The sequence below is a fragment of the Odontesthes bonariensis genome, chromosome 14 (genome assembly GCF_027942865.1).
Source record: "Odontesthes bonariensis isolate fOdoBon6 chromosome 14, fOdoBon6.hap1, whole genome shotgun sequence".
Taxonomy (NCBI): domain Eukaryota; kingdom Metazoa; phylum Chordata; class Actinopteri; order Atheriniformes; family Atherinopsidae; genus Odontesthes; species Odontesthes bonariensis.
In genome coordinates, this window is record NC_134519.1 from 1,378,508 (window position 1) to 1,399,826 (window position 21,319).

Genomic DNA, 21,319 nt, shown 5'->3' on the forward strand with positions numbered 1-21,319 from the left:
AGTGAACCCCATGATTCAACAGCTTGTAGAACAAACTTTAGTAGCAACAAGTTGAAATAATCATTTCCTGTATGATATTACCAGCTGCTCAAATTATTTCTAACTTATTCTTCCGGAGTATCCACAAAAGGTTCTGCCTGATTAATGCTTCATCCCGTTTAAAGTCAGCTTTCAGAAACAAACGAACGAAAAAGTATTAAATTAAACCTGAAAAACAAGCAGTAAATTTTAACAGGAAACAAAGAAGTCAGCTCACAACTTATATTTCAGTTTAACAACCATGTTTTAGCTCAATCAGGTTTTCCTGCGTCTTCTACATACTGTGAGTTTAATGGCCCTGTCACACTGTTGCGTATGGCACTAGCGTATGCCAGCGTATGAAAATGATCACTCATTCGCTGGTATATGCTGACATACGCTAGGGGAACGTTAGGCATAGGTTGTATACGTTTCAAGCACGCTGGCATACGTTGGCATACGCTGAGGCAGAAATAAATTTTGAACATGCTCAAAACTTTTGTGCGTATACGACCGTATGGTTAATACGCTAAGCATACGCTAGGCATACGCTGAATACGCTAGAGGTACGATATAGGTACGTTACTGATAGGTCGAGAACGCTGGACATAAGTTGCCATACGTTGGCATTAAGGTGTACCGTACAGCTGCACACCTGGCACAGGGAGCCCCTGGAGCCTGGCCTGAAGCTTGCACTTACTTTGCGTCACCTTGCCTCTGGTAGCAAGTATTCAACCATGCAATACGGATGGAGGGTTCCCCACAACACACAGTCACTCGTCGTGAGAGAGGTCTGCCAAGCCATCATCGATGAGTACATGCCTGAGGTGATGGGTTGCCCCACCACTCCTGAGGGATGGCGTGCTATCTCTGACAAGTTCCTTCAGAAGTGGAACTTTCCCCATACATGTGCACTAGATGGGAAACACATTGCCTGCAAGTGTCCTCCAAACAGTGGTTCCCAATACTTTAACTACAAGGGGTTCTACTCTGTTGTACTCATGGCCCTTGTAGACGCGGACTACAAGTTTATCTGGGCAGACCTCGGAGGAACAGGATCTGCATCAGACGCACAATATATACAATGACTCTGAAATTAAGACGTGCTGAAGAAGGTACCATTGGATTCCCTGCCCCTGATCCTCTATCCAATGACTACCAGGATGTCCCCTACTTCTTCATCGGTGACGATGCCTTCGCCCTCCGAGAGACCATGATGAAGCCATACAGCCTCCGGTGTCTGGACAATGAAGAGAGGATATTCAACTACTGGCTTTCCCGAGCTAGGAGGGTGGTAGAAAATGCCTTCGGTATCCTGGCAAACCGATTCCAGGTTCTTCTGACTACCATGCAGCATCACCCCTCAACTGTCAAGGTCATCGTGAAAGCCTGTATTGTCCTACACAATCTGATGAAGATACGGTACCCCGGACTCCAGAACCAGCAGCTTGACCGTGCAGAGAACATGAACCGTGACTTCATCCCTGGAGCATGGAAACAGGACAGGAACTTGCAAGACACATACAGTTGCTGGCAATAACACCTCCACTCAGAAAGGAAAGAAGCAGAGGAACCTCCTGAAGCACTGGGTCAACTCCATAGCGGGTGCAGTTCCATGGCAGGACATGATGATTTAGAGCACCTCAACACACCACCAGGAAAGAAGTAGTGACTGTTGTGTCATCATATAAATGTTTGTTTAAATTTTATTAAAAATAAAACAACTTATTTTGAGTTATTTTTTGGCTTGAATATTATAGTTTTGTTTAAGTTGCATCTGGATCACCGGGACGCTGGTCCCATACAAACCCCCGACCCATATCTAAATTAATAAACTGCACTACAGAAGTGTATGCAAATTACATATGATTTCATGTATACTTCATGTAGACTAGGGGTCAGGGACACTTATGAATTACATATCATTTGATGTATTACAAAAGTATTAAAAACACCACATGTAAGCTTAAAAAAAACATTTATTTAAATGATCAACTGACCTTTAATAATGGCACAGAGTAAACAGTCAATACACACAGTCATAATAACACGACTCACTACAACAATAGTCACTACTTCTTGCATGGTGGTGGTGTGTTAAGTTCCTCATCCTGAGAACCGATATCAAGAGGAGATCCCATGATGGCTGTGCCTGGACTGGGCTGGGTTGGAGTTTGCTGGTCTGTCAGTACGTCGGCAGCAGCACTCAAGGAGGCAGACACTGGGGTGGGGGTAGGGGTGCACTTTTGCTGCTGCTGAGTTAGCTGAGCAGGTTCCTTAGCGGGCATCATCTGATATAGACGCACGCTGAGGAGGCATCTGCTGATGTGGATGCTGGAATGGTTGCTGTTGGTACTGCTGCATGTCCTCCATGGACTGTGAACCCCACACTGATGATGCTGGAGGCACGTTTCTCCACATGTGGGGAGGTGGCTGATACTGCTCGGAGGGTGATGGTGATGAGGAGCCGAACGAGCCGAAGGACGGTGCTGAACTGGGGTGCAGTGCAGGTTGTTGAAGGTGGCTGGGTTGTTGGGTTGCTGGGATGAGGGGAGCTCCCATGGTATTTGAGATGCCATCATCACTGTCCTCATTCATCAGGTCATACAGCAACCTGTTGATGGTTAACCTTGCCTTTTTATATTTGGCATTAGGCATGGTAAACACGCTGTCTCTGACATAGTTGGCAAAGGCTGTTCGGGCTGTGATGGGCTGCTGCTCAGCTTTGGCGAGGCCCTTGAGGATGATGCCGGATTCAACAATTCTATTCTGTAGGGATTCAAGGAGGGCGCTGTCCGGGTCCTTAGGCCGCTTGCGTGAGGTAGATGAGGGGTTAGGGGTTAGCTCATCTAGGTCAACCTCAAGCTTGGCGCAAGCAGTCTCTGCAGCATCAAGGTCTCCCCTGTGCTGTTGGATGGTTGCCTTCACCTGCAAAGACAAAATAACACATTTATAAGTAAAATGAATGCAACAATGAAAGCAAATAGGATTTAAATTAAGAAATGGAATTTATTTCAAAATTATTCATGGGATTCGAATAATAGTGGTCAATCACAAATTAGAACTGTTGTATACGTACACTCTGGAGGGGCTCTGGACGGTGGCGAGTGACCGTCTTCAAGAAGCCAAACTTGGAGAGGATCCACTGCTCCCTCTCAGTCAGGTCTGGGGCACCATCACCGCTCTTCTTCTTGTCAAGGCGTGTGTGGGTGTCACGCAATGACCGGAACCAGCCCTTAAGGGTGTCGACTGTCTTCTCCATCAGCTGGGCCTGGTCTTCCCAGATCTTGTTCTTCTTGTCCTTACGCCTGTAATCTGTCATCTTGACATTCCATAGCATAGGGTTATCAATCATAAACTCCAGCATCAGCTCCTCCTCAGCGATACTGATGTTGCAGGGGTTCTTTTTGGCCCTCTTCTTCTTTTTCCCCTTGTCATCAGCCAGACGGGCTGAGATGGAGGCGGCAACTGACATATCTGAGGCAACCGAAGATTCACGGGAGCGGTCAGGAGGAGGAGTTGGGGATGTTGATCGCTCAGAAGCATGTAACTCATCAGCCGCAGGTGCATCAGGCATTTCAGCAGGTTTGGGTGAGAATGATTCTTGTGTTTTTTTGCCTTTTCCTCGGCCCAGGACCCGGGCAAACGACGATTGCTTCTTGGGAGGCATGATCGAGATGAATGTCTCGAGAGATGTTGATAGCGCGTTGTCTACTGCAATAATGGAGCAATGTGGAAAGGCTGTTGATAAAGGCACGTTGAAACGTACGCTGGGCATGCGCAGTTCATATGCTACTCATACACTAGTCATACGCAGAGTACGCTGGTTATACGTTGTTCATACGCTGACATACGCTGACCATAAGCTACTCATAGGTTCAATACGGTAAGTGTACGCACAATTCTTCATTTTCAAGGACTTCTCGTGCGTATGAAAATGATATTATTAATTTTCATACGCAACTCATACGCTTCTCTTATACGCAACAGTGTGACAGGGCCATAATTCTAAATGATTCTGCTTTTAAACACAGATGCATTCATCTTATTTCTGTCTGAAAAATAACTGCAGCTGCACCGTAACTTTCCTCTGTAAGACTGAAATAAATTATTCAATTCATTTTTATTTATATAGCGCCAAATACAACAAATGTCATCTCAAGGCACTTAGATAATAAAGTCCAATTCAAGCCAATTGGAATTCAATTAATTGTAATCATAATTATTCATAAAATAATCCAATTCGTTCATATAGAGCAAATTCAAAAACAATTTCCTAGCTAAGGAAACCAACAGATTGCACGGAAACTTAAAATAAATGTAACGTAGAGCTCTGATTAGGATCCTCTATGAGTCATATTCCTGTGTGAGTTCACTCAGCCCATCACAGTGTTCCTTACCTGCTGTGTGGAGCTTTATTCGGGGTTTCCAGGTGATATCCAGCAGTCCGCGCTGACGATCGATCTCTTCCTCGTACTGGTCAACATCATTTCCAGTCTCTTGTAACTTTTCCTCACCTTCGGGTTTGGATTGAAGTGGCATAAAGGTATCAGTCTCTTGACCCAGTACAAGCTGCTCTCCTTGACTGGGGCAGAGTTCATCCTGTTCCTCTTTAATGTGTGGAGGTTCTGGTTCCTCCTGATCCACACTGGAGTTGCTCTCCTGGTCACAGAGCTGCCGCTCTACTAGAACGTTCTTCTCCTTACAAACATCTTGTTGCGAGAGTTCTGGAGGGATGAAATGAAAACCAGACATGATTAGCGAAGTGATAATACAGAAATGCACATCTGCCCACATCAAAACTGCGTTCCAAGTGAACGATATCTTCAGTGGGAACAGGAACCTTTGGAGGGTCCTGTTTGTCTTAGTGCTTGGAAATGAAATGAAAGTCTGTTGGAGGTTCCGCTCAGGTTCTGTGGTCAGCCTTTAGAAGTTTAAATCCCACATAAAAAAACGTGACAGTGATCCTACAGAAAATTATTAACAACCTGACAAAGACAGTCCTCAAAAGCAGATGGTAGAAAGCTGAGCTGTAATAACGACAGGTCTAACTTTAATGTTTCATTTTGGTCGACGCAAGACATCTTTTAACGCTTTGATGCGCAACATATGCACACCCCCTCTAATGCACAACATGGGTCAAAAATGACCCGCATTCATTTCCCAGGTTATTTCACGCTGGCTGAGTTTCTCTTTGTTCTAGCTTTTGAAATCAATTTAATTTATGATTGAATATTCCAAGTATTCTTTAAATATCTTGTTTTTGATCATCACTGATCATTATTTTCATTTTTACTTTCATACTTTATAAGAAAGAGTAGTTTTTATATTACTACATCGAATTTACATACATGGGTAAAAAATTACCCATTCATCCAAGTGTGACATAAAATAAAGTAACTTAATACTATTTAACTTGTTACAAGTAGTTACTTTAGCAGTGAGTGGGGCCAAACACTTATTTAGTATTTGCAACATGTTTGTCATTTTTACACACGCACATACTGTCAGGTTTTTGGGGTGGCAAAGCAGGTGGACCCGAATGCAGACACTGCAGGCTGAGGGATTTGAACAAAGCATCTTTAATATAACCAAAAAGGGTTATAGGCAAGATCCAAAAACAGAAAATGGAAGAACAAGGCAAATGGGGGAAACATGACTATGATGACTACAAGACAAATACAACTACCAGACAAACACCAGAACGGCAAGACTTAGTTTGGAAGACTAATGACGCAGGAACAAAATAAATAACTTTGTGAACAAAGGGGAAGAAGAACAGGTGAAGAGAGGGAGGAGAAGCTCAGGTGAGGGGAGTGAGCAGAACATGGATTGGTGGGGAAAACACGAGGAGGCAGGGATGAACAAACAAAACAACGAGACAGAAGTGTGAGCAATCAAAAACGAGCAGGAAAAAGACAAAGACAGTAAGTAAATATGGAACAGAACACAAGAGGACAACCACTACAAAAATGAAACAGGAACTAAATAACAGAACCATGATAACAGATAACACAGATAACCCTACCCTAACCCTAACTAAAATAGTATATGTCAACAACTAGCTAATAATAATTATTTGTAACTTTCTGACAAGTAATGTACTCACTCTCAAGGTAACCTAAACCTAATCATCATATTATGTTATGTAATATTATCTTTCACTACTGTCATCCAGAATTCTCTAAAGTAATATTAGCACAATTGAAAAACTAAAGTTACTGTACTTAGATGTGTGATGTGAGCTGTGAAATGGTAAATGTATGTGGGTCCTGTATGACAAGATATTTACTGCATACTTGGAATAGAAAATGATTAATGATCGATTTATTTCAGAGATAAATCATAGAAACACTCAGCCACACATGATGTGACATAGAAAATGAATGCGGGTCATTTTTGACCCATGTTGTGCATTGGAGGGTTAGTGATACAAAAAGGGTTTTTATTCAAAAAGTAAGAAAGGAGAAAATAAAATAAGGACGCATGATGATTAAAAACAAGTTAATTGAGGAATGTCTTGAATATTTAGTGATTAAGTTAATTTATTGCAAAGATATGGAAAATGAAAACTCAGCCGGGTCACTTTTGACCCATGTTGCGCATCAAAGACTGTTTTAGTCACGTGTCTCTGCACCGTAACTTTCCTCTGTGAGCCTGAAATAAATTTAACGTAGAGCTCTGATTAGGATCCTCCATGAGTCATATTCCTGTGTGAGTTCACTCAGCCCATCACAGTGTTCCTCACCTGCTGTGTGGAGCTTTATTCCGGGTTTCCAGGTGATATCCAGCAGTCCGCGCTGACGGTCCATCTCCTCCTCGTACTGGACGATGGTTTTCTCAAACTCTGAGAATATTTCTTCAGCAGCAGCAGTTAGTCGCTGGCTGATAAACTCTCTCAGATGCTGAACTGAAGACATTGTTGCTGCTGAGTCCATGCAGAAGCTAAGCTAACTTTTAGCTTTTTGTGTAGCAGCGCGGTGTTACCACGTGGTGTTACTTCCGCTGGGTATCACACTTCCGGCAGGCTTGTTGCTGCCTTCTCTGCCGGAAGCAGGTTTGTCTCCGTCTTTCAAAATAATGTGGCACAAATAGGTAATTTTTTTTTTAAATCAAATAATATCAATTTTTTTTCACCTAAATTCAGTTTAATCTTTACAGAATCTTAAGGGTTTATAATGTGTGAATGCTTGGTGTGCGATTTACTTAAAGCAATACAATGTAACTTCTCAAAAAGCCCATTATGGAGCTCCCCCTACAGGCTTGGAGGTAATGTACGGTTACACTGTCGTAAATACAACACCCTTTCATGTTTCACGTTTCACGTTGGTTGACGAACCGGCGAGGAGTCCGAAGGTGCCAGCTATGTCGACCGAGAAGGTAAGAGTACCCCCCCCCCCCCCCCGCCCCAGCTGCCCCAGCTGCCCCAGCTGCCCCAGCTTTTCTTGTTGCTGATGCTGCTGTTTTTCTCCATCTCTCTGCAAGAAAGTTGTTAGTGGGATGGGCCACACCTGCGCCCGGAGTGCTCTACCTTTGGAATAGATGCCTCAGCTTGCAGTCTGGTGGCTCTCTTGTTGCTGTCATCTGGACAGACAGCACCTGAGCAGCATGAGCTCGTCCTATAGTTTATGTGTTTCTTTTGCACATACACCACCACATGCGCCCATACTTACATTACACCACTGAATAACTGAATACTCATGTTTCCTTGGACCCTATCCATAGTATGCCCAACTTACACATATTTGATCAAAAATCAACAAAAGGCTCTTCAATGCTGACGTTAATAAATTCCTCATCTGTGTGAGTTTTTCTTGTGGCATGTCAGGTTGGATTTTTAAATGAAACTTTTCCCACATATTTTGCAAGAATATGGCTTCTCACCTGTGTGAGTTCGTATGTGGTGTAACAGGCTAGTACTTGCACTGAATCTTTTTCCACATATTTTGCAAGAATATGGCTTCTCACCTGTGTGTATTCGCACATGATCAGCCAAACTATTACTCTGACTGAAACTTTTCTGACATACTTTGCAAGAATATGCTCTACCTTTGGAATAGCTGCCTCAGCTTGCAGTCTGGTGACTCTTGTTGCTGTCACAGACAGCACCTGAGCAGCATGAGCTCGTCCTATAGTTTGTGTGTTTCTTTTGCACATACACCACTACATGCGCCCCTACATACATTACACCACTGAATCACTGATTTTCAGATGTTCTGTTAATTTACTTGTGTTTTCTTTTAAAATAAATGAAGTTTTCTAGCCCGCCACCTCGTGTCTGTCTCCCTCTATGTTGCAGCCAGTGAGCCAGGCTGTAACAACAGCCACTGAACTTCAGCTCTTCCAATGACATTATTTCTTCCTCATTCTACTGCAGTGGAAGAACATTGGGCCTCATGCTCTTAAACCTTGCGTACGAGTGATTTAAGAAAATTTGCGCATTCACCAATCTTTTCGTATTTTACGTTTTCTTTCAGGTACGAACAGAATTTACGAGTGATCCAGACCTATCGTACAAGTTTCGTAAAATAGTCTGCTGTTATTCCAATCAAGTTTGCTTGACTAATGGATTGTATATTCAATTACTTTGAAGCAAACATAAATAAATACATACATTATATCCCATAATGATGCTGACATTATTCTGTTTGACTTAAATTATGCACTAATTGAAGGTTCATTTGAATCTGTATATAACAAGGTCAATGGGAAGCGTAACCAGCGGCTGACTTTCTACTTTTGGATGCCTTAGCACGTCAGGCTCTTGACGAGACCGTGTGGAGACAGACGAATGGCTGACATGGCGATTAAGATTGCCAAGGACTGTGCTGCTGCAAATATGCAGCTTGCTGGAGCCACAACTCCAGAGAGAAACACGTCGATCTAACCAGATTCCACCACACGCCCAGGTCCTCACCACCCTTGGATTTTTGGCCACTGGAACCTTTCAGAGGGAGATTGGAGACAGATCGGGGGTGTCCCAGTCCTCTGTGAGTCGTGCGCTCCCCTTGGTCATCAAAGCTCTCATCTGTTTATCACCCATGGTACATCAGATTCCCATACACCGCTGTCCAACAAGTACAAATTAAGAGGGACTTTCATCCCGTGGCTGGACTGCCAATCATAATTGGAGCACGAGACACATATACGCATCAAAGCACCCGTGCCCCAGTCGTGGAGCGCACTGAGCTGAAGGCCAGGTGGGTGTGTCTCTATACAGCGGGGGGGGGGGGGGGGGGGGCAAACTGCTCTATAGCCCAGAGAAGGCATGCCAGATTTGCACAATATTGTCATAAACAAGGGTCTCCTACTACCTGAACTAGCCCAAGAACATTTTCGTATTTTTATTCTAAATTTCTCTTACTTTTTTCGTACAAAAGGTCTCGTACACAAACACGCCACGTCAGATTCAACAAACGCTCTTAACTTCAGAAAAAGTGTGTAAACAACCTGCGTAAATGGTAAATCCCACTCGTGCGTATCTAAGTGCACGTGCACAAGGATTGTAGATTTGCATACTCCACGCCCAAAATTATACCATATAAGGCTGTGCTTCCTGTGGGATTTACCATTTACGCAGGTCGTTGATGCGTATATGTGTCTCGTGCTCCAATTATGATTGGCAGTCCAGCCACGGGATGAAAGTCCCTCTTAATTTGTACTTGTTGGACAGCGGTGTATGGGAATTTGATGTACCATGGGTTACGCTTCCCATTGACCTTGTTATATACAGATTCAAATGAAACTTCAATTAGTGCATAATTTAAGTCAAACAGAATAATGTCAGCACAATTATGGGATATAATGTATATTTATTTATGTTTTCCATCCATCCATTTTCTATACCGCTGAATCCGTCGGTCAGGTCGCGAGGGGGGGCTGGAGCCTATCCCAGCGGTCAATGGGCGAGAGGTGGGGTACACCCTGGACAGGTCGCCAGTCCATCACAGGGCCACACAGAGACAAACGAGACAAACAACCACACACACGCTCACACTCACTCCTAAGGACAATTTTAGAGACACCAATTAACTTAACATGCATGTTTTTGGACAGTGGGAGGAAGCCAGAGAACCCGGAGAGAACCCACGCATACACGGGGAGAACATGTAAACTCCACACAGAAAGGCCCCAGCCGGGAGTTGAACCTGGAACCTTCTTGCTGTAAGAAGACGGTGCTAACCACCACTATTTAGGTTTTCTTCAAAGTAATTAAATATACAATCTATTAGTCAATCAAACTTGATTGGAATAACAGCAGACTATTTTAGGAAACTCCAAAGACAGCTCTGGATCACTCGTAAATTCTGTTCGTACCTGAAAGATTGGTGAATGCGCAAATTCTCTTAAGTCACTCGTACGGACAATTTAAGAACAAATCTGTGCGTACGAATGGTTCTTGCATGAGGCCCAATGTTAGTCTAATGGCTTCATTTTCTCTACTTTTTCCAGGACTAATAGCTGGAGACACAATCTCTCCTCAACAAGATGAAGTCAGTGGAAGAGAAGGACAATCTGTCACTCTCACATGTACATATCAGACAGATAACAGAAATGTTTTGCTTTACTGGTACAAACATCATTCTGACCTTCAGGCTCCTCAGTTTATACTCCTGAAAGGAGCAAAAGGCTCCATAGCTGAATATATTCCAGATAATCGATATGGCTCCCAAACATCAGCTACTTCCACTGAACTGACCATCACAAAGCTAACCCTGGCAGACACAGCTCTCTACTACTGTGCTGTAGAAACACAGTGATACAAAGTGTAGAAGAGGCTGTACAAAAACCTGAACTCAGATATCTGACTACTCTTCAAAGAGGAGGGAAGTGGTGTTCAAACCACAGCTTCATATCAGATGGATTCTGCTAATTCCTGTTTTATCAGAGTCACTGTGGTTCCAGCTGCTAATGAAACACTGTGGGAGGATTCACATGAGCAGCAGATCCACATCAACAAGAAAACAACTACATGATGCTGCAAACACTCCAGATTTGATCAGAATTCATGTTTTCAGACAACTGATCTCCATCCAGTAGAAACACAGTTCATGATTACAGACTTCAGTGTGAATCTGGTATTCTGACATTATTACATTACATTACGGTCATTTTGCAGACGCTTTTAACCAAATCAACTTACAATAAGTGCGTTCAACATCGGTAGGCAAAAGAACTTCAGGTCACAAGAAATCATTAAGTGCATTTCCTTCCAAAACCAAACAGCTAAGAGCAAAACTAGTGCTAGAGTAAGTGCGATAAGTCAGGTACCTAGACAGATGGGAAGACAATTTAGAAAACAAAGACAATTCAGGATTCAATATAAACACAAGAAACTTTTGCTAAGGAAAATAAAAAATTAAAATAAAATAGAGGACCAGACTCATTGAATAATTCCCTATACTCCCTATTATATAGATCAGTGAGCAGCAGTGGGAACCTCCGTCCATTTATTGTTGGAATCAATACATGAGATCAGGAAAACAGCAGGTACTGAAAAAACATCTTATCAAATGTCTCTGAAAACAGAAACTTTTATGACAAAGAACAAAAACTCAGTGCATAAGATCAAAATACCCAAATCCTGTGCACAGTATGTGATTTATTGAAAGTTGAGTGTAATAAAAGAAGATAAACGTTGAGTGACTGGATAAATCTGTGAATTTAATAGTCACATGTGAAACATAAGAGCAAATTATTCACTGGATGTTTGAAACAAAGTTTACTTTAAGAAAATACATTTCAGTATCAGCTAAAAACATGACATAAATTTCAAAGTATTATTGGAATCCACATGCCATAATTATGAGAAAACTACTTCATAATCACAGATATGATGCACAATATACTAAAGGTGGAGGAGCTAGAATACTTCAGTATATTGTCTGAGAATACTCAGGTTTCATTGGACCAGTTTCATTCAATGTGACACAAACTTAATCATTATTGAAATACAGTCTTAACAGCTCCGTAAATCTGAAACATTTAACCAGCACCTTTCCCAAATCTTTTCCCATAATGTTCTGCAAGAACAAAGCTTCTCTTTGTGTGTTCTCACATTAAAAGCCAAAACCACTCAATTTTTCTGACATTATTTCAAGAAAATGGCTTTTCACCTGTGTGAGTCCTCATGTGGGACAGCAAATGACTTTTTCGGCTGAATCTTTTCTCACATGTGTTGCAAGAAAATGGCTTCTCACCTGTGTGAGTCCTCATGTGGGACAGCAAATGACTTTTTCGGCTGAATCTTTTCTCACATGTGTTGCAAAAAAATGGTTCGCCTGTGTGTATCCTCATATGACAAGTCAAACCGTAACTATGACTGTAACTTTTCGCACATATTTTGCATGAATATGGCTTCTCACCTGTGTGAGTCCTCATGTGGGACAGCAAATGACTTTTTCGGCTGAATCTTTTCTCACATGTGTTGCAAAAAAATGGTTCGCCTGTGTGTATCCTCATATGACAAGTCAAACCGTAACTATGACTGTAACTTTTCGCACATATTTTGCATGAATATGGCTTCTCACCTGTGTGAGTCCTCATGTGGGACAGCAAATGACTTTTTCGGCTGAATCTTTTCTCACATGTGTTGCAAAAAAATGGTTCGCCTGTGTGTATCCTCATATGACAAGTCAAACCGTAACTATGACTGTAACTTTTCGCACATATTTTGCATGAATATGGCTTCTCACCTGTATGAGTCCTCATGTGAACCACCATACTGCCATGTTGGCTGAAACTTTTCTCACATAGTTTGCATGAAAATGGCTTCTCACCTGTGTGAGTCCTCATGTGGGACAGCAAATGATTTTTTTGGTTGAATCTTTTCTCACATAGTTTGCATGAAAATGGCTTCTCACCTGTGTGAGTCCTCATGTGAATCACCATACTAGAATGTGTGCTGAATCTTTTCTCACATAGTTTGCAAGAAAATGGCTTCTCACCTGTGTGAGTTCTCACATGATAAGCCAAACTGTTACTATGACTGAACCTTTTCGCACATATTCTGCATGAAAATGGCTTCTCACCTGTATGAGTTTTCATGTGGGACACCAACTGGTTATTTATTCCAAATCTTTTACCACATATTTTGCAAGAATAAAACTTCTCAGCTGCGTGGGTTCTTTTGTGATACTTCATCAATGATGAGTCAGAGACTCTTTTCCCAAGAGCATTGCAAGTGTAAGGTTTTATCTCATCTGTGTATTCAGTTATTTGCCCTTGTAACACTGACAAAGCAGAGTTGTGAGAGTGGAGCTGATTACTGTTTGGTTCTGAATTCTTGTGGTCGCTTTCCTCATAAGCAGGATTCACCATAAGAAAATCTGTCTTCTGTCTTGGTTCCTTCTGGTTCAGACAAGAGTTCCCCTCCTGGTTACAGAGCTGCTGGTCAGAAAGAATGTTCTTCTCTGCAATGACATGTTGCTGTGAGAGGTCTGAAGACACAAAGGGACACAAGATAAAATATTATTGCAGAGAGGAAATACAGTCATGTGAAAAAAAAACAAAAAAACATCATCCGTCAATTCTGAGGATTTACATGTCATCTGGAACTTATCAGGTCTGAAAAATGAGACGAAAATGCAGAAGTAGTGTGTGAAAAACTTAGTGAACCCCATAATTCAGCAGCTTGTAGAACCACCTTTAGTAGCAATGGGTTGAAATAATAATTTCCTGTATGATATTACCAGCTGCTCAAATTATTTCCAACTTATTCTTCCTGAGGATCCACAAAAGGTTCTGCCTGATTAATGCTTCATCCCATTTAAAGTCCGCTTTCAGAGACAACAAACAAACGAAACAGCATGAAATTAAACCTAAAAAACCTCAGTAAATTTTAACAGGAAACAAAGAAGTCAGCTCACAACTTATATTTCAGTTTAACGACCATGTTTTAGCTCAGTCAGGTTCTCCTATGTCTCCTACACACTGTGAGTTTAACTCTAAATGTTTCTGCTTTTAAACACAGATGCATTCATGTTATTTCTGTCTGAAAAATAACTGCAGCTGCACCGTAACTTTCCTCTGTGAGCCTGAAATAAATGTAACGTAGAGCTCTGATTAGGATCCTCCGTAGCCCCTTTCACACTGAGGAATAACCTGCGCTTAATCCGCGAATTTAGCGCGTCCGCTGTTGCGTTCACACTGACGACCCGGGCTGCCGCGTCAACTTGACTCGCCTTTCGACCCGCGTCGGACCCTAGTCTTTTTGCCGAGCCGAGTTTGGTGTGAACGCAATCGACGCGGGTCGGACGTGGGCGTGGCGTGAGGAGTTTAAAAGACAGAATGGACAGCTGATTCAGAACAACAGCGACAGGTGAGGACAAGTTTTACTCTGTTTTAGCCTACATCAAGTTCGAGACATTTTTGAAGATGGCCAACTGGGGAGACAAGGAGGTCCGCGAGCTCCTCAGCCTCCGAGCAGAGGACGTTATTTACCGCCACATGTCGGGGACTATAGTGCTCTTGTATTCTCCGCATATGTTCTTCGGCGGCATCCCACGTAACCATCCACACCCCGTAAAATAACATCTCCATGAACTGCATATACACTTGCAAAAACGAGTCCTCAAGGTGTATTTAACCCTACCTCTGACGCATGGCTTGTGCCTACGTCATTGTACACGCCCAGCATTTTATGTGTTTCGTGTGACGCTCTGCCACAAGGCCACGCACCCTGAACTCGGCTTCAGGCGACACGGGTCACCAACACGCCAAGCGTTCACATTGCTCGACGTGGGTCGAAGGTGCAATTTGGACCCGCTAAGGTAGCGAGTCGCAGTGTGAAAGGGGCTCATGAGTCATATTCCTGTGTGAGTTCACTCAGCCCATCACAGTGATCCTTACCTATTCTGTGTAAGATTATTTGGGGTTTCCAGGTGATATCCAGCAGTCCGCGCTGACGATCGATCTCTTCCTCGTACTGGTCAACATCATTTCCAGTCTCTTGTAACTTTTCCTCACCTTCGGGTTTGGATTGAAGTGGCATAAAGGTATCAGTCTCTTGACTCAGTACAAGCTGCTCTCCTTGACTGGGGCAGAGTTCATCCTGTTCCTCTTTAATCTGTGGAGGTTCTGGTTCCTCCTGATCCACACTGGAGTTGCTCTCCTGGTCACAGAGCTGCCGCTCTGCTAGAACGTTCTCCTCCTTACAAACATCTTGTTGCGAGAGCTCTGGAGGGATGAAATGAAAACCAAACATGATTAGCAAAGTGATAAAAGAGAAATGCACATCTGACCACATCAAAACTGCGTTCCAAGTGAAAGATATCTTCAGTGGGAACAGGACCCTTTGGAGGGTCCTGTATGTCTTAGTGCTTGGAAATGAAATGAAAGTCTGTTGGAGGTTCCGCTCAGGTTCTGTGGTCAGCCTTTAGAAGTTTAAATCCACATAAAAAAACGTGACAGTGATCCTACAGAAAATTATCAACAACCTGACAACGACAGTCCTCAAAAGCAGATGGTGGAAAGCTGAGCTGTAATAACGACAGGTCTAACTTTAATGTTTCATTTTGGTCGACGCAAGACATCTTTTAACGCTTTGATGCGCAACATATGCACACTAAGGTGGCCGACACGTGCAAACGCGCTGCAAACGGCGAAACACATGCAAGAAAAAAAACGCGCTGCAAATATCAAAACGCATGCAAGAAAAAAAATGCACTGCAAACTTCAAAACACAACGGAAGTTCGCCAGGCCACTAGGCGGTCTCGACCTGTGGGATAGGGGATCAACTATGGGAGATCGACCATATGAACGAAAGAGAAGAAAGTCAAAAGGTACGTTGTCCTCATGTCTTTTTTAAACACTTGACCGTAATCTTTTACTTTATTATAGAAGAGCAGCGGAGTTATGTCGCTATAATAAGGTAAAAGATTACGGTCAAGTGTTTAAAAAAGACATGAGGACAACGTACCTTTTGACTTTCTTCTCTTTCATTAATATGGTAGATCTCCCATAGTTGATCCCCTATCCCACAAGTCGAGACCGCCTAGTGGCCTGGCGAACTTCCGTTGTGTTTTGGGGTTTGCAGCGTTTCTCTCTTGCATGTGTTTTGGGGTTTGCAGCGTTTCTCTCTTGCATGTGTTTTGGGGTTTGCAGCGCGTGTGCTCCGCTCGTTTTTGTGATTGCCGCATTTTTCTCTTGCAGCATTTTACTGTTGGATTTGTTTCGCCGTTTGCACGTGTCGGCCACCGTAGCACACCCCCTCTAATGCACAACATGGGTAAAAAATGGCCCGCATTCATTTCCCAGGTTATTTCACGCTGGCTGAGTTTCTCTTTGTTCTATCTTTTGAAATCAATTTAATTTATGATTGAATATTCCAAGTATTCTTTAAATATCTTGTTTTTGATCACCACTGATCATTATTTTCATTTTTACTTTCATACTTTATAAGAAAGAGTAGTTTTTATATTACTACATCGAATTTACATACATGGGTAAAAAATGACCCATTCATCCAAGTGTGACACTTATTTAGTCTTTGCAACATGTTCGTCATTTTTACACACGCACATACTGTCTGGTTTTTGGGGTGGCAAAGCAGGTGGACCCGAATGCAGACACTGCAGGCTGAGGGATTTGAACAAAGCATCTTTAATATAACCAAAAAGGGTTATAGGCAAGATCCAAAAACAGAAAATGGAAGAACAAGGCAAATAGGGAAAACATGACTATGACGACTACAAGACAAATACAACTACCAGACAAAGACCTGGGGCCCGTTGTACAAAAGTAGGATTTAGACATCCAGGACGAATTACTTAGCCAGGTTCAAGGAATCCAAAACATGGGCGCCCAGGCTTAGTTGGTTGCACAAAGGCCAAGCCAGAATGAGCAGACACGGACTCATTAAGCCAGGTGAAAGCGATCCTGGATAAGTGCTGCACACGGCTTGCTTAAATAGACCCCACGATCGATCATAGATTCACTGATTCACCATGGCAACAAGGGCGGCGTATTTCTCCCCAGCGGAGCAAGAATTATTAATGGAAACCTATGAAGAGGTGACGGAGAAAATAAAACAAAAAGGAAATACCGCCACAGTTAAAAAACAAAGGGAGCAAGCGTGGCAAACCATTGCTGACCGCCTGAATGCGTAAGTAGTGCACAAATACACACTCACCCCTCCACTGAAACTATCACAATTAGGCTACAATCCAAATCAAATGTTAATTAACATATTTGAAAACATATTTATAGCCTACTTTGATTATGAATAAGTTGAAATTGACTGCATGTGAGTGAAACCATCTAAATGTAACTATCTAAATGTACTTTTTATTAAGAATGTGCCTGCCCACACTTTGCCTGTACTGTGCATTAATTGGTTTAACATCTTATCATTTCAGATGGTCTGCAATGCTGACTATTTGATCAGTAATGTTGTGGCAAAGTGGCCCGGCTCGGTCCACGACTCCCGAGTGTTTCGGAACTCGGAGATCTATCGGCGCCTATCACAAGGTGAGCCACAGAACCTGTATTGATAACCACTTTTAACATCATGGCTGTGTTAAGACTGTCACTACTTATGAGGTTGTGATGGTAACATTTTGTATTCACAGGTGAATTCCTGGGTGTATTGCTGGGTGACAGAGGGTATGCCTGCCAGCCTTTTCTGCTCACTCCATTTGCAGACCCTCTGGAGGCACAACTGGCATACAACCATGCCCATGCCAGAACAAGGGCCCGGATCGAAATGACATTTGGCCTACTGAAGGCACGCTTTCTGTGTCTGACCCACCTGAGAGTCAGCCCAGACAGGGCATGTGATATCATTGTGGCCTGTGCTGTCCTCCACAATGTGGCCTGCCTGAGAAAGGAGAGGGCCCCCAGAGTGCCAGCTCTCAGACTGGGACATTCCTGCCATCTTCCCGGATGACGACTGTGGTCGGCTGGTCAGAGACCAATATGTGTTAACTTATTTTAATTAATATTGCATGTTTATTTAAGTTGGGCCTGCAATGGCAGAGGAATTTTTGTTAGGTTTTTGTGCTGTATAGGCAAGGCAATTTTATTTGTATAGGCCATTTTTACAAACAGTTTGTCTCAAACTGCATGCTTTGATTCTGTGCTTTTTGTCTTGTAGAGCACTGTGTGACTTCAGTTTTGAAAGGAGCTGATGGTTTACTTGCTTTGATTCAGCCTTGTTCAATAAAGGAACATCATGGTACACTCTAATGTGTATTTATATTTATTTGGTGATGTACTTTATGTGTAGTCTGTGGGAAACTAAATTATCTAGTGGTTAATCTAAAATCATCAGTTATCTAAAATGATTGTAATTAATGATCACAAATGTTTCAATAATGATAGTGGGTATAGTTAAATGTTTTAACAATATGTTCTGGGCAGTGGAATAAATATTGGTTTCCATTTGTGGCGACCGCTGACTGAGATAAGGAATGAGATTAAATAGATCCTGGAACTTAGCCTGGTCTGGAGCAGGCTAGCTTCACAGAATAAATCTCCATGGTAACTTACGTCTGAACATATCCCACTTCCCTCTATCCCACTTTTATGCAACCGGATCACGGATAAGTTGATCCAGGATAGCCAACATATCCCGGCTTAATCCCTTATCTTAGTTTTGTGCAACAGGCCCCAGAACGGCAAGACTTAGTTTGGAAGACTAATGACGCAGCAACAAAATAAATAACTTTGTGAACAAAGGGGAAGAAGAACAGGTGAAGAGAGGGAGGAGAAGCTCAGGTGAGGGGAGTGAGCAGAACATGGATTGGTGGGGAAAACACGAGGAGGCAGGGATGAACAAACAAAACAACGAGACAGAAGTGTGAGCAATCAAAAACGAGCAGGAAAAAGACAAAGACAGTAAGTAAATATGGAACAGAACACAAGAGGACAACCACTACAAAAATAAAACAGGAACTAAATAACAGAACCAAGACAGGAAATAACAGAACCATGATAACAGATAACACAGATAACCCTACCCTAACCCTAACTAAAATAGTATATGTCAACAACTAGCTAATAATAATTATTTGTAACTTTCTGACAAGTAATGTACTCACTCTCAAGGTAACCTAAACCTAATCATCATATTATGTTATGTAATATTATCTTTCACTACTGTCATCCAGAATTCTCTAAAGTAATATTAGCACAATTGAAAAACTAAAGTTACTGTACTTAGATGTGTGATGTGAGCTGTGAAATGGTAAATGTATGTGGGTCCTGTATGACAAGATATTTACTGCATACTTGGAATAGAAAATGATTAATGATCGATTTATTTCAGAGATAAATCATAGAAACACTCAGCCACACATGATGTGACATAGAAAATGAATGCGGGTCATTTTTGACCCATGTTGTGCATTAGAGGTAGCCTGGCGACGCCATCCTACGTACTTCCGCCCAAAGATTTTGGCTCCGCACATAGTCTGGCCAAATCCCCCTACCTCGGTTCGCTCAGTGTTTTGCCAATCAGCAAACAGTTGCGAGTGGTGACGCAGAACTCACGCGCGCAGTCCATTGTAGTCCATGTAATTGTAGTTCAACCGCAGCGGAAATAAACATGGCGACGGAAGAACGCTAGAAGCTATCCATGAAGTTGTCTCAACTCTGGAGATCATCACACAATTAAAACGAGAGCAAGAGAAATGCCTCGTCAATTTTGTTAGTGGCAAGGATGTCGTAGCTCTCCTTCAAACTGGCTTTGGGAAAAGTTTGATTTATCAAATGGTACCGGTATAATGAAAGCGGATGTGGGAAGCGTGATTCGCGAGCTAGAGCCTCGCGAGAGTAAGCATGAAACTCGGCGCATAACCAACGTCATTTCTAAACATTATGATTGGTTAAGGGAACTCCGTTACTCCAATGAATTTAAGTTGCTGGGTAAGGTCCCGCCTTCCATGGAAACGGATTCCTCTTGGGTTTTCCCAGACTGTTTGACAGAGTCAACAGTCGGCTTTCGCCCAGGCTACATTAGAGGGTTAGTGATACAAAAAGGGTTTTTATTAAAAAAGTAAGAAAGGAGAAAATAAAATAAGGACGCATGATGATTAAAAACAAGTTAATTGAGGAATGTCTTGAATATTTAGTGATTAAGTAATTTATTGCAAAGATATGGAAAATGAAAACTCAGCCGGGTCACTTTTGACCCATGTTGCGCATCAAAGACTGTTTTAGTCACGTGTCTCTGCACCGTAACTTTCCTCTGTGAGCCTGAAATAAATGTAACGTAGAGCTCTGATTAGGATCCTCCATGAGTCATATTCCTGTGTGAGTTCCCTCAGCCCATCACAGTGTTCCTTACCTGCTGTGTGGAGCTTTATTTGGGGTTTCCAGCTGATATCCAGCAGTCCGCGCTGACGGTCGATCTCCTCTTCGTACTGGACGATGGTTTTCTCAAACTCTGAGAATATTTCTTCAGCAGCAGCAGTTAGTCGCTGGCTGATAAACTCTCTCAGATGCTGAACTGAAGACATTGTTGCTGCTGAGTCCATGCAGAAGCTAAGCTAACTTTTAGCTTTTTGTGTAGCAGCGCGGTGTTACCACGTGGTGTTACTTCCGCTGGGTATCACACTTCCGGCAGGCTTGTTGCTGCCTTCTCTGCCGGAAGCAGGTTTGTCTCCGTCTTTCAAAATAATGTGGCACAAATAGATATTTTTTCTTTTTAATCAAATAATATCAATTTTTTTCACCTAAATTCAGTTTAATCTTTAGAGAATCTTAAGGGTTTATAATGTGTGAATGCTTGGTGTGCGATTTACTTAACCGCTTCATCATGGATGCATGTTTGTATTTACACCAACAACAGCGGCCTCATGTACAAAGACTTGTGTGGATTTCCTCCTGAAACATGGCGTGGGCTCAAACCTAAATGCCCTCCAACGTACAAAAATATCCGGTTGTATGAATCTGTGCGCACACGCATTAATCCAAGCACATTTCGTTTGTACATCCCAATCAACATTGAACTGAGCGCACATGTCGGAGCACCCGACTCCTCCCTGTCCACGCCCGTACTTAAATATGCAAATCATATGTAAATGAGCCCTGCACCTGCGATTCCCCTCTCTGTACGATCAGAAAATAAAGAAAAAAAGAATGAATAAGACGGGAAAAAAGAAGAACTTCCCGGAAAGCGAGATGTCGGAGCTACTTTCTGAAGTGGAGGTCCGCAAAAATGTGTTCTTTGGCACGCTGTCCTCCGGCATAAGCAGCAAACTAAGAGGAGTGGGTGGGAGAGCCTGTGCGAGGCTGTCAATGCTGGGGGGTCTGAGAAGCCTCACAAGCAGAGGGGAAGAAGAAGTGGTCCCACATTAA

General features: G+C 42.6%; 1 protein-coding gene across 3 annotated transcripts; it reads right to left on the reverse strand.

Moving 5' to 3' along the window:
- Positions 1-1,979: 1,979 nt before the first annotated feature.
- Positions 1,980-20,560, reverse strand: LOC142398502 (uncharacterized). Of its 3 annotated transcripts, none has more exons than XM_075482538.1 (4): positions 20,307-20,560; positions 4,419-4,745; positions 3,098-3,732; positions 1,980-2,946 (listed from the first exon to the last, which is right to left on the reverse strand). In XM_075482538.1, the coding sequence occupies exons 1-4, from the start codon at positions 20,494-20,496 to the stop codon at positions 2,296-2,298; spliced, it is 1,803 nt and encodes a 600-aa protein (XP_075338653.1). In that variant the 5' UTR covers positions 20,497-20,560; the 3' UTR covers positions 1,980-2,295. The 3 variants fall into 3 exon arrangements, with proteins under 3 accessions (XP_075338653.1, XP_075338652.1, XP_075338651.1); XM_075482537.1 differs by lacking the exon at positions 20,307-20,560 and adding an exon at positions 6,767-7,052; XM_075482536.1 differs by lacking the exons at positions 1,980-2,946; positions 3,098-3,732; positions 4,419-4,745 and adding exons at positions 11,463-13,457; positions 14,869-15,195.
- Positions 20,561-21,319: the final 759 nt, after the last annotated feature.